Raw genomic sequence first — 16,570 nt, forward strand, 5'->3', positions numbered from 1 at the left:
TTCTGAGGGAAGATTGCAAAATAAAGTTGATGAGCTGGGAGGGAGGTTAATAGTGTGTGCTTGTGTTTGTCTGTGTGTGTATGTTTGACTGACCTCGCTGTGTTTTCTTTGCTCTGCCACGCTTTGTTCCGTCGTCCCTCCCCTATGACAAGAACCACCAAATGAAGAGTAATCCAGGCGGGCTCACACACACACAGACATATACACACTCCCTCATGCCTGTGGTCACTCATCTCATCCATCTGTTATCTGGGGGAGTGCCGGGGGGGCTCTCGGGTCAAACTAAATTAACTATCCCTCGCTCACAATTGTAAAAATGTAATTGACTAATATAACCAACCCTGGTGATTTGGATCTTCTGGCTGTGAGTAATTTAGTAAATCTTACCGCCGGCGCCTAAGGGGTTACATTGAAAGAATCCTCAAAGTAAGTAATACTGCATTGATATATCAGGGCGTGAGGATGAGCAGCAATGCTATTTAGGATGTGTGAATTATTTAAATTAAATCATTACAAATGAACCTATAAATGATCCGCTGTCCAACATCTCACCCAGGCTTTTCGTGATCAGTGTGAACACACACACACGCCTCGCAGTTTTCACCTCCAGCACTCCAACTGTGGAACCATTATCACTTCTGCTATCTACTGCCAGCATCTGCCTGGAAAGCAGCAGAAGAAAGTGATTGTGTGGATTGTGTGTTAGGTTGTATCAACAGGACATTATCCTGCACACGCCGCGTTGTGTAAATCAATCTAAAGTCGCGCCTTGTTCCTCCCTCCCTCAACCTTCACCCCGGCCCCGTTCCAATACTTCACCGAGACCTTTCTGAGTTCCCTCGCTGACATTAAAGAATCACTGTTCGGAGACATTTGGGGGCATTTCCATCCAAGAAACTTGTTGACATAGTTATCAGACATCAAAGAGCCTTGTGTCATTTTGAAAAGGCCTTATGAGAGTAATGGAGATGTTAAAGGGCGTGTTGGCCCGAAATATCACAAAAGGATAACAGGATATGAACATGCTCTGACTGAAAGAGAGAAAAGAGGGAGAGAGAGAGAGCGAGAGAGAGCATGATTTAAAAACACACACACAGACACACAGACACACACACTCAGATAGGTTCTCTGGAGAGAGCGAGGAGCGCTCGGCTCCATTTCCGTCTACGAAGCGCAGAGTTAAAAGGTGGCCCCTGTACAAATGAAACTCAATTTCACGCCACATTATCCCTCCCTGTTCTCTTTCCTGGCTTTCATTTTCATTAAGACCAGAGACAATCATAAATTAATAATTACTGCCGAATGTCTAAGCGCAGGCCGCCGTCCTCCAGCCCTCCCCTCGTCTCTGTGGTCTTCCATGTTCACGCTTGCAAAATGTTAATTTAGGTAATGTGGCCTGGCCCTTGTCAGATAAAACTGTTTTGTAGTTTCGCTAATACATAATGGTGTATCTGATTAGGTGACATTAGTTGTATCTTTGAGCCGATCAGCCTGCACCTTGGTAATGTCTCTCCGCAGGCTCGGGACACCACCAACTATGAGGAGACGTGTGATATCACTTCTTTCACTAAATGGTCATCTCCTGATAATAATGATGATCAAGGAATTAGCATAGCTGGGGTTAACAACGCGGTTGACACTGCAGCGCCGCATAAATGTGGAACTCCATTTATATCTTGTAAAACTTTAGGGAAATTTTTCTGTGTTCTCGTTTTAGCCTTTGCAACGGTTTAATGCGGGGGGAAAACCCGCACACTTATCCACTTCTGCTCTCCCTTGCTGCAGCACCACTGTACACACTGAGTGATAACAGTGGTAATAAATCTAGTATGTTTACTGTGAATATTGTTCAGCGCTGTCTTGATAAAAGCTGAGCCCGAATACAAAACGGAAAGGATAAACATGCATTTGTATCGTATTTTCAAACTCGAGTTTGAAATTAAGATACAAGTTTTGAATTTCCCGGTGAAGTTAAAGACGTTTCTTGCTGCCTCGTCCAGACTTTACCGACCTTCTGCTCTGTTCATGCGGTCACTGAGGAGCTATTTCCACACCAGGGCCGCTTCCTAACTTGGTAATGACTCTCCAGAGCTACACAGAACCTGAAAGTCCCCTGAATCAATCGGTTTCTATAGACGTTTCAGTTTAAAGCGATCATTTACATATGAGACCAATCAAAATAATTGCTCATCTGCTCAGGCTGAAGCTCTTGGCGCACCCTCCTGCTCTGCGTCTGTCTGAATTGCGTGTTGTTCTGTGTTGTACTGTGTTGTAGTGCGGCACATCCCCAGGCATGAATCGCATGACAATCCTCAGCCTGACACATACACACACCTCGCCCATAAGTGACGCGCAATGAACTTAAAGATTGATGTTATCGCATAGAAAACGTCCAGCACATCCAGGATATTACGCAACAAAAGACGGGAGAAAATAACAGCAATAACGTCACTTGTGCCCTTTAAGGGTTCAGGGTCGTGTGTGTGTGTCAAGATAAACACTTTCAGTTGGTCAAGCAAGCACAAAGGAAGAACAAATGCGAAATTATGCAAAAGAAGAGTGAAATATGGCCGAATCATGTGGAATAATCGTCTCTGGGTGACGTCTTTACGATCACATCTCTGTGTCAAGTCAAGTAAATACAAGCCCACAGCTCACACACACACACACACACACAGAGAGAGAGAGAGAGAGGCGGCTTTGAATATGCAATCAGCGCTACAGTAAGACGCAGTGCAACACCACACAGCCACGGCACATTTGGTATTTAAAGTCTTTGTGCCTCATGGTCATATTTGTACAGAATTGAATTTATGACTAAATGTGCAGTGATATGAGACATGTAGCTCCGGGGCGACTTCTCTCAAATGCCAGCGCAGAAAAAGAAGGAATCAGGAGAGAGAAATAAACAGAATATCTGAGTAATAACTGCAAACAACCCAAGTGTATTGAAAGTGAGCGGCGTGTCACCATCCAGTCATTAAGGTGATGATGTCAGAGTTTAGGGTTTACTTATGCGCAACTTTCCAGGGAAGTGTGTGTGTGTGTGTACGTGTGTCGGAACTCATCGATGATTAATTGCCATTGTGTGTCATATTGTTCTTTCAAGGTTGATTGAAACTTTAACCTCATTTTTTAATAAAAAAGAGCAAAAGCTGGAAATATTTCTGGCCTTGAATTTTTACAATGCAGCGCTGAATTATGCAGCAATCAGTCAATTATTCATCTCTGTGGCTGTTACGGCCATGCTTTAAAAAGCATGCAAAATGGGAACAGGCCCGGCTTTGCTGTGTCAACACATTTCACTCAGAATTGCTTACCGCAGAAATTTGTCTCTCAATGTCGATTTCAGATTTTCTTTTTTCCTCCCTTTAAAATCTGTACAGGTTACTGATGCTCCGGTGCTGTGAGATCCCTGTGGATCACTATTGTATGAAACAAAACAAATAGCGTCACTCAACAGCCGTCAATACTGACAATCGTTACATCGCAAATCTATATGAAGGAAAAACGGCAAGGACAATGTTGCATTTATAGAAGAAATACTCAGAAGAACGGAACGTTTACGGATCGTTTTTTGTTCCAGAACAAAAACCCTGGGAGTCGTACGCCAGGACACACTGCAGGATTCCTCGCCTGATTTCCAGCTCAGTTTGGAGTCAGCCATCTGGATTCAGGCCCACCTGTCAATTGATCTAATTCATCTCATTTCAAACATGTTTTGATTTTTTGCTTTTTTGCTTTGAGGCAGAGCGACAGCACAGCCTCATATTTGGAAATCTGACACTCACAGTGACAACAGCCAGAGGCAGCTGGAGTGAAAGATGTTTAAGGGAACAGAAAGTCTGGGTGAAGACGTAATGCTTTAAAATTAGACTTGCAATGTCATTTGGGGTTCTCGATTCTCTGTCTGGGTTTAACGGGACTTTCCATTTATCCTTTGCTTTATGATCTTAATCATTTTCAAACTGAGTCTTGTTGAGCCTAAAGCCTTTGTCCCTTTTAATGAAATCATTTTTAAATCATACACATCCATCTTTAAGTTGTTGTATGTCACTTTTCTACATTTATTTTGTAGAATTTCTAGAATTGTAGGTATTCTAAGAGAAACATCATGCCTCTGTAGCGCCTCCTACTGATGGAATGTGATTTGGGAGTGGAACAAAATACCACCATTCACCACTAGGGGCAACACAGTGTCAATTGTCAAGCATGTTATCAGGTGGGAGGAGTTATGGAGGCAGGATAGCGATTTATCTGCTTCTCTGCTGCTTTATCGAGAATCGTCTGACTCCCACACATTTTGGGACAACGTTCACTTTGTTAAAGAAGGGCGAAATAATGAACAGCATATTTTATTTTACGCTATGATATTGTGCATTCATGTCTTACACATGAACTTGAAATTACATGTGAAATGATTTATTTACAGTTATTTACAGTCCAGTCACTCTTGCCTTTGCATTACAAACTAGCACACATGCAAACGTGGCTACACACACACACACACACACACACACACACACAAGTACCCTCTGAATAGGAAGGAATACTTACACAAGGTATTCTCGTCATTTGATTACTTGTACGTTTGACCACTATACAAAGTGAAGAACAATGCGCTCATTAATCATTCTACCGTACCGCATACCTGCGTGTTTTCATGTCACACACAATGCACACAAATGAGCTAAAACCACCAAACGGGCTGGGCTGATTGGAAACGCCTTGGATGAGAAAGAAACAAGTTAAAAAACAGCTAAACCTCAACATTGAGTCCAGGTCATGAAAGAGGAAGCTGCCCCCAAATCACCCCACCGCCCCCCTTTGCATTAGATCATCTCCTTATATGGATATGGATTCACTCTGTGCATGGTGACGATGAGGGCCTGAAATAGAGAATGACACCACTTCACATTTCAGTGGAAGCAGCATCACTGTGTGAATCTGACATGTTAAAGGAGACATGCAGGATTATTCAAGATTAAGATTAAGATGATCCTTAGAATTTTCGGAAATCTTTTATTTTATCTTCAACCGCAATGCCACATTTTGAGAGGCCACTGACTCTCTGCCAGCGGAGGAAGGTGTGACTATAGCTCAAGACCCAAAAGAGCATGGGTGTGCCTATTCAGGTGTGAAGACGGGTCAAAACATGTTAGATCTTCATGTCAAAGTCCAGGACAATATTTTGGCACAGATGACACAGATTCAGATTTACCTCACACCCCTACAACAGCTATGAGCACTAAGCAGTGAGAGCATGCAGGTCTCGCTGCACAGGTCACAAGTAAACATCCAGACTGCTATCACTCCGTGTGTGAGGTTTGATGCACCTCAGGCATCGTCCTCTCCTCCTAAGTGAGCAATCTTTTCATTTGTGCACCACCAGGTTGTGCATACAAGCGATTAAAGGAAAGACTGTGGTATAATTTCGGTGATTTGGTGTAACTCCCTTCTATATTAGGCTCTAAAATGAGGGAAAATAAATGAAAATACAATATATCCCTTTTGAATCAACCCAACTCACGAAAACAAAACAAATCAACCCCCAGACGTGCTGAACGGCGGCTCAGAGCAAAACATATGTAACTCACATAGTTTATCATCAACATGTTAACTTTATTTGAATTTGAAGTACAATGAAGAAATGATTCGAGAGGCTATATAAGTTATCAGTGACAAGTTGACAACAGACCGAGACACTCCATAGAGAACAAAAGGAACAAACACATGGTGAACATGGGACACTCTTCCTCTCCTGATTGTAACACGTAAAAGGTCTAAACTGACATCAGCTCGTGTCTAGAGAATATACACACAGGCGCTGCAGCACCTCAATTGAAAAGTACTGTCTTGAGGGAAAGTAACAAGAAAATGATTACTTATTATGAGGTTTTTTTTTCATTTCTTTTTTTCTCAATCAGGATAGAAACATGTCGTAAAAAAGCATCTGTGTTTGTGTGTGTGTGTGTGCGTGTGTGTGTTGAGGAGGGATTTGAGCGATGTAATTAAATGGCGTTCAGTTTGGAAAAGTTGTGTCATGACTGATTGTTTCTGTTTCTCGAGCTGACACGTGATCATCAATCACTGGATTTTTTTTTTTTCTTCGGTTTTACATTTTTTTTTTTACAAAAGCGGCGAGAGGTGCTTGATTCCGAGTGTGTCTCATGACAAACTGTACAGTCAATTCCAAGGAATATTACCTCTGTTACAAAGATTACAGTACTATTGACAGCAAAAGTCTTCATTTGAAATGTTTGATATTCATGTTTGGGCTTGAGTGAGTCAACCCTAGTATTTGTTCAGCACAATATAGGATTTATTAAATATCATAATTCCAGGACAAACATTTACATGCCTGCATGCTTTCTCACCAAAATGGCAGCTATAGGAAAGAATGATGGCTCAGAAATAGAACAAAAAAAAACTGTAGGTTTATATAAATGGTGGTATTGTTTGCCTAATAGCTCTACTGCATACACAATACCTCTTAACTTTATATACACATACCTAATCCATCCGCTCGGCTTGGATGGAGCGGCGTCTCCTATCGTTTATCAGGTTTTGTATGTACAACAATGGTAAAAAGGAAACTTGATTGTATTGTCATGTAATTTAGAAAACATTAAAATCAAACATCGGTCTTCTCTTTTTGATGAACGCGCGGATCGATTTACACTTTTTTTCCTCTCGCAATGTTCATCTTTTTTTTTTAATCTTCTCAAAATTCAATTTTCGTAATACAAAACAAAACTTCAGTCGAATTCTTTTGTCAAAGCTTTCTCGCTGGCTGTGATACAGTATAAAAATCTTCAGTGCTGTTAATTTATGAGTTATTACCAACAGTGTACCATGGGTACATTTGACTGTGCTCAATAATATAAGTTTATCCGTCACGGTGGCCAACCCGTTCGGTCAAAACACGCTTTATCAAACTATTTTGTGTTGGCCGCAGTGAGAAAAGACTTGTTACTCTACATTCAGACACAAGCTGACTCCAGCGTTTGGGTGAACACAGCGTTTCCACTCAACTCCTACAAGCAGCTCCTCTTCTCTCCACTACTAAACCAGCCCACTTTGGAGGCTCTGGAGAATCTTCTTTTTTCTTTTTTCTTCTTCTCTTTTTTTCCCACTCTTTCTCTCCTCCAGCTCCTCCTTATCAGTACATCACTGAGGTTTTCAGGAACAGTCTTCCATCTGCAACAGAGGACACACAGGAGCCAAGGATTAGCCCACAGCCAAACATCCTGCTGACGCCGACACTCTGTTCAGGATGTGATTGTTGATGAAACGTAACTCGGCTTTAAAACGTTTTAGGGCTCAGAAACCAACACAACGACTCACAACGTCTGAACTGAACTGAACGTCTTCATCTTATTCTCATTTAGCGATCTATTTTGAAACTTTTGCAAGGCTTTTATGTGAAAAACACATAACACCACTCCGCTTCAACTCCCCCTCCCTGCAGCGCCACTGTACACACTGAGTTAAAGCAGACAGTTGTTTGTTTTCAAAACAGCCGTCTCTTTAAAACTCAATCCAATGTTCCACTTGGCCTGAGCAGGAAACACCCATGAACAGTGAAACGTGAAGCACAAATTGAGTTTACTTGAACTAGAACATTGGTTCTCAAACTGTGCTGCCAGTGCCACTAACTGTACTTAAGTGTCCCCTGGTGGGATGTCCAATTGTTATTGTGCATCAATGTTATTATGCTCTTATCATTTAGAGTCCAATCTTGTTCTTGTTAAAACAGCTTAATGAGTTCTGTTGACAGTCGACAGTTTGTACTTTTAGATATTCGGTGGCACTAAGAATTAGAGAATAGCTACAAAATAAAATAAACAATAAAAAACTATAAAGAGTCCAACCTTTTAAGAGAGAAAACGAGCAATCAGTGCAGGATTTAGAAAGGCTTTTTATATATTCATATAAAAGCTAGGATAGACAATGATGGTTCAAAGTACTAATATGATTACATCGATTCATGCATATTTTATTACCGACACACACACACACACACACACAGAGTGTAAAAGCAGCAGTGGTATCAGGGTATCAGGATTGTTGAGGCACATGTGTTTAAGACATCTCCACTGATACGCTTGTTTGAACATAATACTGCACTTATGATGTGAAAGCGCCTCTGTAAAGTGACATTTCCTGCACGGAAATAGTGTTTATTGAAAACGGCAGACATCCTATCTCCAGACACCTCCAACCTAACGAGCTTTGTCCATTTCCACAGAACACTCTCGTCTGAGTGTTCGCCTGAGCGAGCAAGCGCTGCGCTGCCGCCGCCGCCGCCGCGCCGGTAAAAGCATCTGTTAGGCACAAGCTCGGGAGCGCGTCTGACGTTTATTACCTTCACATTTTCCCTCTGCTGGGGAGAAATGCCACGTTAATGCCTTTAAGAAGCCAGCCTCTCCACGCCGCCCGCGCCTTAAATAATTCAATGTGAAGAGACGAAACGCGCGTTCGGAACAAGGAGGCGTTTAGCGACGCGGGGTGCCGCCCGCGCTCAGACGTGACGCGAGCTGCGTGGGATAAGCAGAGAGGAGACACTTGACACCTCGTCTATAGAGACACGCAGGACACACCTAGTTAAGTCAATTTAACACGTAGGATCTGGGAAATGTCTATATTGTCCTTTCCTGCTGCTGGGGTCACACGGCGGCAGGTGCAGCACTGACACACACCAACGAGGAAGGCCTGTCCACAGAAATCTGCGTCCTGTACATCAAGTACACAACGCAAACTTGTTTGGACTTTGCTTGTATAGTTTTTATAGTTTTTCTACATTTATTGTACACTGTGTTTATGCAGCGTTTGATACGTGTTCCTAGCGTTGTTGTGGAGGCAGTCAGGTGTTCAGTTTGACCTCATGTCTTCAGCCTGGGTCTCCTGTCGTCTCCGTATTTTGTGTCCACCTGCTGTCGCCTTCTATTGTTCCTCTAACTGAGGGATGTATTTCCAGTGTACTATCGCTTGTGCACCTGTGCGAAATTCAAAACGAAGCCACTCCATCGCTTGATTTCTTCATCTCGTCGTTCATTTCCAAATCTGAAGCTCTGTACTCATTACGATATCAGCGCTTTATCAATTAGTCCCACGATTCATCCTGCTCTCGCACTTGCAGCCTGGTTTATGCAGTGTCGTACACGGGGAGCGGAGACAACAAAGGACGGTTATGTGTGTGTGTGTGTGTGTGTGTGGAGAGGAGGAAGGTGGGGTGGGGGGGTGTACAAACACACAGGCTAATTACCCAGCACTGCCGTAGGTCTCAGAGGCATTGCACTCTGGCTGCCTCTATTCAAGCAACACCACCGAGTTCTGTGTAAAAATCATTACAGCATGAATGCAGCGCTAAGAATAAAATAAACCCAAGGTGGGGGCACGCGCGCCGCTAAGAGCGTGCGTGCGTGTGTGTGTGTGTGTGTGTGTGTGTGTGTGTGTGTGTGTGTGAGCTGGGAAACACAACTTGACACACACGTCGCTGCCCGTCACAGCAGGAGCAGATGAAGCATCATGAGCCCTGGCCAGCGTCAGAGCGGGAGCTTTTTATAGGCGCCGTTAATGAAAACCACGGCATTTGATTGTTTGATGGATGATGATATTTAATAGGTGGTGTAGAGGATGTTGGATGTGGCGAGTGTTGCGTTTCCGCGAGATAAAATTAGCGTGCGGAGAGAGCGGGAGAGAGAGAGAGAGAGAGGGGGACAGAGAGAGAGAGAGAGTCAGCAGAGGGGCTCGATAAGCAAACCCAGCAGCGAATCAGAGCCAGATACCCTTGCAAATGTTGAAACATCTGCTTTACACACTCGAAGAGGGAAACCGCCGGCGTCTGGACGCGTTGTTTTATGAACGACCGCCTCATTAAAATATGTTAAAACTTAAGTATTTTTATATTCAAATCAAGATGAAAAGTTCATTAAAGAGAATAAATATTTCATTAGATGCTAAATAAAACAAAGGGAATTTTTGGCTTCTCTCAGCATAAAATTCCTTTGAAAGATTAATTAATACATGTAAATTATGCAAATTATGCCCATGCAAATATTTTATGAAGACAATTAAGGGATCCATTAATTACAGCCTTTTTTTGCTTCAGTGACATTCATTCATTTAATTTTAATTTCACTTTTAACTGTTTTGATGTGTAATCTCGCAACAAAGAACTTTATCTGGGCGCGCAGGGTCGCGGTAAACTGGGCGAGCGAGGGGAGAGGAGAGGAGAGAGGAGCGACAGCGGCGCGGGAAGATACCGGGGGAAGATATTCACGTGTGCACACGCGTTGCCAGGCAGTAAACTGGCAAAGGTAACAGTCCCAGCAGCTCGCCTGCCTGTGAAAAGAGCCACGTCTCCCTCTTGGACCCGATTCAAAACACTGTAAAAGCAATTAATAAACACAGACTGTGTTAATATCACAGAATTAGAGAAGTGTGACAAAAGACAAATAGAAATAATTAGTTCTCTAAAATTATGCCCTCATTATTTTTTTCCCTCCCTCGCTCTGCGTTCGCCTGCCCGGATCTGGAGTCGAGAATATAACGCGCATTTCTCTCGGCTCTCATGCGAGTGATAGGCTTGTTTTTTCTCCCCTTTGCTCGTGTAATTTATCAACATCATTTTTTTTCTTTTTTCTTTTGCCATTTGAGGTTAATTATACAGCAATGCTTGCGGAGCACAGCAGAGGAGACACGGGTGCAGACAAATGCTTCTCTAATTGAACAAAAAACACAAAGTGCAGCCTGTTATTCGGTTTCCCCCCTTCATTCCACTCTGCAGGGCAGTGAGAGTGAGGGAGAGAGGGAGAGAGAGAGGGAGAGAAAGAGAGAGAGAAAGAGAGAGGGGGTAAAGGAGAGAGGGAGGGAGAGAGAGAGAGAGGGAGTGAAGGTAAGGGAGAGAGAGGGAGAGAGAACGAAAGAGAGAGCGGTAGAGAAAGGGACAGAGAAGAGAAGAAGGGACAGAGAAGAGAGTAAGAGGGAAAGGGACAGAGAGAGAGAGGGAGAGAGAGAGAAGGAGAAGAGAGAGAGAGAGAGAGGGGTTGGAAATGTTACACACTCTTGTCCATGTGATATTCTTCTATATGAGGGGTTTGATGTGAGGAGACAGAAACCCATTCTGCTTTGTTTTAAAGGTAAAGATATTGTCAATATGTAGACGTAATGATCCTTTAACCATAAAGAAAAGCCTGCCTGACTGTTGGAACGTTTGTTCATAGTGTAAAGTGCATTTCACATCTACATCGATTTCATTTCTTGTCATTTTAAAGCAAAATCAGTGATTTGTTATTGTAACAAATGTAAAGTGAAAGCATGCATCACATCAACACAGCAGCAAAGTCACTCGTTCGGCTGAAAATGAAACAAATGTCACTTTGTTTTCTTGTTTCAGTGAAGAACAGCTCAGGCGGTGACAGCGCCACCTAGTGTTTCTCTTCCTCTACTTCTACACAGAGGAAGTTCGACTCATTAAGAGACATTTTCAACAAGATATCTGAACTCAAACTGGCCTTTTACCCCTAAAATGTGTCAGAGGAAACTATAACAGGTCTGAGACAGATATAGTACAAAGAGCCGGATCCTTCCATCTCACTGAGAAACGCTGGGAATTATACTGGTTAAATACACTAATTTGGTATGAAATAGGGGGATATAATTGCAGCATATCTGGTTATCTTTGTATTTAAACGATGACATATGGATTTCCTTTTTTTGGACATCAAACTGTTTCCGCTGCCTCCAGTAGCTGAATGGCAGTTAATTAAGGAAAGGGGGGGAAGGGGGGGTCATCATTTCTCTTAGTACATTTCCTTTCTTTTTGCCCTCACACAAAATACCACTTGAAGCAGACTAATCAAACATTAAGGAGTTAAAAGGAACTAACTTATTCTCGCGCTCAGAGATGAATATTTCCCACTTTTCATGCCAATTACGCCGAGCATTCTCCAGGATAAATTAGGACCTCTCTCGCCGATAAGGACGCCTCTGAGCGCACGCGGGCGGCGGCGTATTAAAGGAAGACGTAATAATAATGAGGAGATTCAACCTCAGCGAGGTGTCTTGGATCTGGGTAAACACAGATAGCAGACGGTCTACAGAGGTTATCGCCACGGCAGCCCTCCCCAAACACGTACTGCACCCCCAAGGCTAACAAACAAACAAACCATTAAAAATGTACAAGGCTTATTCATAAACTGGATTGATTTGCTCCGTTTATGACTATCAAAGGGGGGATTCCGCTGCTTTTTGTGGTTTTATGACTCATTAATGCTTCCTGAGCTGTAAACAAACTACTTCCTTCTTTCACTCTTTCTCTACGACCTTCCGGTTTACTGTGGCGGTTTGACGATTTCCACCTGAGCGCGGCACGTCGTCATGTTTCTACAAGGATCCATTTGAATGCCAGAAGAGAGAGAGGGGGGGGGGGGAAAAGAAAAAGCGCCGCAGCCTGTAAAAGTCGAGTCAAAGAACAATATTGTGTCTACAGAAAACCAATGATCTTGACCTAGTGCTGTGGCCCAGATGGTGAGCTGTATGCCTGAACAGCAGGCACAGAAACACTAATGTTCATAAACTGAAACTGTGTGTGTGTGAGGGAGGGAGGGAGGGAGGGGGGTGCAGAGAGAGAGAGCGAGCGAGCGAGCAAGAGTGAGAGCCAGAGAAAGAGAGAGAGATTTATTGTCTCATCTAAGCCCCTGTACCTTGTATTGTCCTTTCAGCATCTGTTCTTCCACTGCTGCGGTCACTCTCCATCTCAGGGGTCAGAGAGTCTGCGAGGAGAGAGGGATCGCTGCCGTTAAACATCCCTGACACCCACCTATCACCATGCCACTTTCACAGCATCGTTCATTCAAAAACAAGAATCCGAGCCTTCAGGCTGGATTTCACACACACACACACACACACACACACACAGACACAGACACAGACACAGACACACAGACACACATATACACGTGCAGGGTCTGAGGGCATGTATGGGAAAGAAGCTGTGATGCTTATTATCAGAATGGGAAAGTTCCTTATGTGTGAATGCCTCCATCAAAAAGGAGTCACATAAGAATTTGCAAAATTTTCAATGTATTTTTATATTAGAGGGACAATACATTATTTTCTAGATTTTATTGTAATGCATTTTAGCATTTCTTCTATTTTTCAAAGAGCTGTCTAAAATCAAGCTGAAAATCAGGAATTTCGAGAATAACTCATTTATTTTAGCCCTAAGTACAAATAAATACAAACGTATTTCCAGAACATTGAAAGATTAAGTTGTTGAAGTTCTTTCCCTTGAGATTTTGGGTCATTTCTTTCAAGAATCAAGTTTCTACAAACTACAGACAAAGTTCAATTTCTCCCTGAATTCTAATTGATCCTCCTTGCAGTGCAGCTTCTTCAGATGAAAGACAAATTGTATCAAGTTCCTTTACAAGTTCACTTATCTAAAAGGTATTACACAAAGAAATGTTATTATTGTTGCTGCATTTGGCCTTGAAACTTTCAACTCGCATTGTTACGCCTCCATTTTGAACTCAAATGAAACTTTCTTTGCAGCGACTGGCAACCTCATAAATCACACATGATGAGATTATCATGCATGAGAAATCTCAATGTACAAAGAAACCAGTAAACTGCCAAAGTCTGCATGAGTAAAAGCTGCTGTTTTTCCTTGTTAAATTTAGACATTGACAGGGTGAGTCAATGGCAACAAGTCAAGAACGACGGGTAGAGAGTCTCGTCCTTGAGTTAATACTCTATCTGCTCACATCTGCTTGGTATAAAACTGTCTAATAAATACGTTATTCAGGACTTTATATGTACTGTAGATGTTCCGGTGTGTTTCCTGTGTATGTAACAATGCAAAACCAGTGTACGTTCATTCATATGTTAAGCTGGATTCAAATGTGTCCTCAAATCATAAAGTTTACATAAGACACCAAATTATGTCTAACAACATCTTTCAGCTTCATATTTTCCACTCAGAGTTGAGAGTGAAATGTAACAGATCCTATGTGTGTATGTGTGTATGTGTGTGTGTGTGTGTGTGTGTGTGTGAGAGTGCGTGTGGGATGTCTGACCGTTGATTGAACGCATGCTGTCAGAGGGCGACGGCTGCTTCAGACTCTGCTCCACCTGCTCTCTCCTCTTGGATTCGTACTCCAGAGCTTCCTGCAGTTTCCTCTTGGCCTTCTTCTCCTTCTTCAGACGTTTCTGGATGATCGCTGGCAGAGACGAGACGAGACGGGACGAGACACAGAACATGAGAACACTGAGAGAACACTGCTATCTCTACAACAGCAGAGAACACATGAAAACGAACTGCATATTGTATCGTATTTACAAATCTTTAACCCAGTCTGACTGATATTTAGCTGGAGGGAGGTAAAGAAAATTGAAAAATTTATAGTAATATTTTTCATGACTTTTTCTCATTAAACATAAACGATGCGTTTAACTATGCAGCTGCTGCATATAACATGAGAAAGGGGTGAATTTCTCTGCCTCGCTCTTTATTTGGAGGTCCTGCTATTGATTTGAATCTAGTTGTTTGTCAGGGCTGCAAAATTCAATACGGCGGTAAATAGTAGATTTTAATTTATTTATTTGTATATTTTGGGGGGATTGTCAAGATTTATTGGAGATTTATTGCATTTGTTTGGATTTTCTTTATATATTTTCATCATGTATAATTCTCCCCTCAGAGATTTCATCTGTTTATTTTCTTGAAGGAGTTTTATCTGAAATAGGAAATAATAATGTTTTGCTTTTCTAAAAGTAAAGCATTATAGTTTTAGTTATGACTTCAAAGGGTTAAAAATGCCTGTGAGCAGAATCATATGTGTGTACTGAAGAACTACAGTATCACACACACACACACACACACACACACTGCAGGGAGGACTCAGTGCCAGGCAGTCATCCAGCAGTACCTCTGTTCTTCTGCTCCATGGCGATCTGTTTCTCCAGGGTCTCTCGGAGCTCTCGCTCTCTGAACAGCTCCATCTTCAGCTCCGTCTTCTCCAGCTGCACCTGCTTCTCCTGAGCCCGCGCGTTGTCAATCGCCACCTTGAGCAGGCCCTGCATACACACACACACACACACACACGCAGAAAAGAGAGGACAGAGGTTAGGAGAGAGGAGAGAGGAGATGAAGCCACAGCAAACCACAGTGCAAGTGTGTGAACCTGACGAGGGCGACACAAATTCCTTTCATAACTCCATAATCCCACAGCATCCACTGACATGTATATGTATACGTACAGATGAAAGAGAGTTTCTGTGCTCATTTGTTTCCTAATGAGTGACGACAGCTGACGTGTGTATTCTGGGTTTTGTCTGACCCCTTTTGGTCGTACCTGTGAAATACACGTGGGTCACTTCACCCAAAAACACTGATTTGACCACTTTAACCACCAAGTTAAGCCACATCCATATACAATGGAGATGAAAGGAATTCCAGAGCAGTGAGGTCTTCCCGGAAACCAGTAACTCAGGAAAATCCCCGGCTTTCACTGGGAATTGGGACTGAAATGGGAAAAAACCTTGTTGTTTGTGGTCGGTGGACAAAAACAGATTTCTCACTGACACAAGGGGAGTGAAATGTAACAGATCCTGAGTTAAGTGTGTGTGTGTGTGAGAGAGAGTGAGTGATTTGAGTGACCTGACCCTGTAAAGCTACCTGGGCTGAGCCAGAATGACATGTTTGTTCCTTCTTTCCGTCATTCCTGTTCCATCTTTCTTTCTTTCTTTTATTTGTTTGTTCATCCATCCATCCTCCCTCCCTTTCTTCCTCCCTCCCTCCCTCCCTTCCCTCCGCTCCTCTCCTCTCCACAGGTCCACCCTCTAACACCCTCTGTAAACACACAGCATTGGGCGGGGTGGGCGCCTCCGAGTGTATATGCAGCACATTTGCGAGCTCGTCACACGCGCGGCAGGAGTGAATAATATGAATGACAAGTATCTCATCATGTATCAATCACATTACTGACATTCCAAATATACTCCTGACAGCGCTGAATTGAAAGATACAGCCCCGCCGCCTCACACAGAGGCCATACAGAACATTCTCACAACAATTATTCCCCAACCACACTCAATTATATCAAATGCACTGGGCTATAGCTTACTAATTGTTGATTCTTGTGACCCCAATTTATTCTAAGTTGCTTTATCTTAATTTTCCGCTTGGTTTCATTTTGTTGATTTGTATATAAATATTCAACGTGGAGATCATTATCAAAGATGACTCGGTGGAGTGTCGGGGAGCCTGTGATGGCTTCACTCGTGGCTCTCTAATTACCACGTGGAGCCAAAAGGAGAAGCAGGACTCTGATGCCAATGCTACGGGTGCAACGAGAAGGGCAGAGCTGTGCACACATCATTACACCCAGACACAAGGCGAACGCATCCGTCTTTCTGACTGAGGGTGTTTGCAATGAAGCCTAAATGGCACTTTAAAGGAGAGGGCTACTGTGATGGTATGCGTATGTACCAGCTTTACATCTTGACTGTGCATAATCAATTGGTTACCATTTTATCTAGTGAGTTACGAGGTAACTAGTAG

The 16,570-nt window shown here is 42.8% G+C and overlaps 1 protein-coding gene across 9 annotated transcripts in view; it reads right to left on the minus strand.

The window, feature by feature from the left end:
- Positions 1 to 5,598: 5,598 nt before the first annotated feature.
- The window catches only part of dachd (dachshund d), a 99,251-nt gene continuing 88,279 nt past the window's right edge, over positions 5,599 to 16,570 (minus strand). For all 9 annotated transcript variants that reach the window (XM_076165692.1, XM_076165690.1, XM_076165696.1 and 6 more), the window contains 4 exons: positions 14,937 to 15,084; positions 14,085 to 14,228; positions 12,711 to 12,779; positions 5,599 to 7,200 (listed from right to left, as the gene is read on the minus strand). In XM_076165692.1, the coding sequence (XP_076021807.1) occupies positions 7,163 to 7,200; positions 12,711 to 12,779; positions 14,085 to 14,228; positions 14,937 to 15,084 (399 nt within the window). In that variant the 3' untranslated portion in view covers positions 5,599 to 7,162. The remainder of the gene's footprint in view (positions 7,201 to 12,710; positions 12,780 to 14,084; positions 14,229 to 14,936; positions 15,085 to 16,570) is intronic.

The sequence above is a fragment of the Genypterus blacodes genome, unplaced genomic scaffold (assembly GCF_046128005.1).
Source record: "Genypterus blacodes isolate CSIRO-AG114 ecotype Tasmania unplaced genomic scaffold, CSIRO-AGI_Gbla_v1 ptg000148l_1, whole genome shotgun sequence".
NCBI lineage: Eukaryota > Metazoa > Chordata > Actinopteri > Ophidiiformes > Ophidiidae > Genypterus > Genypterus blacodes.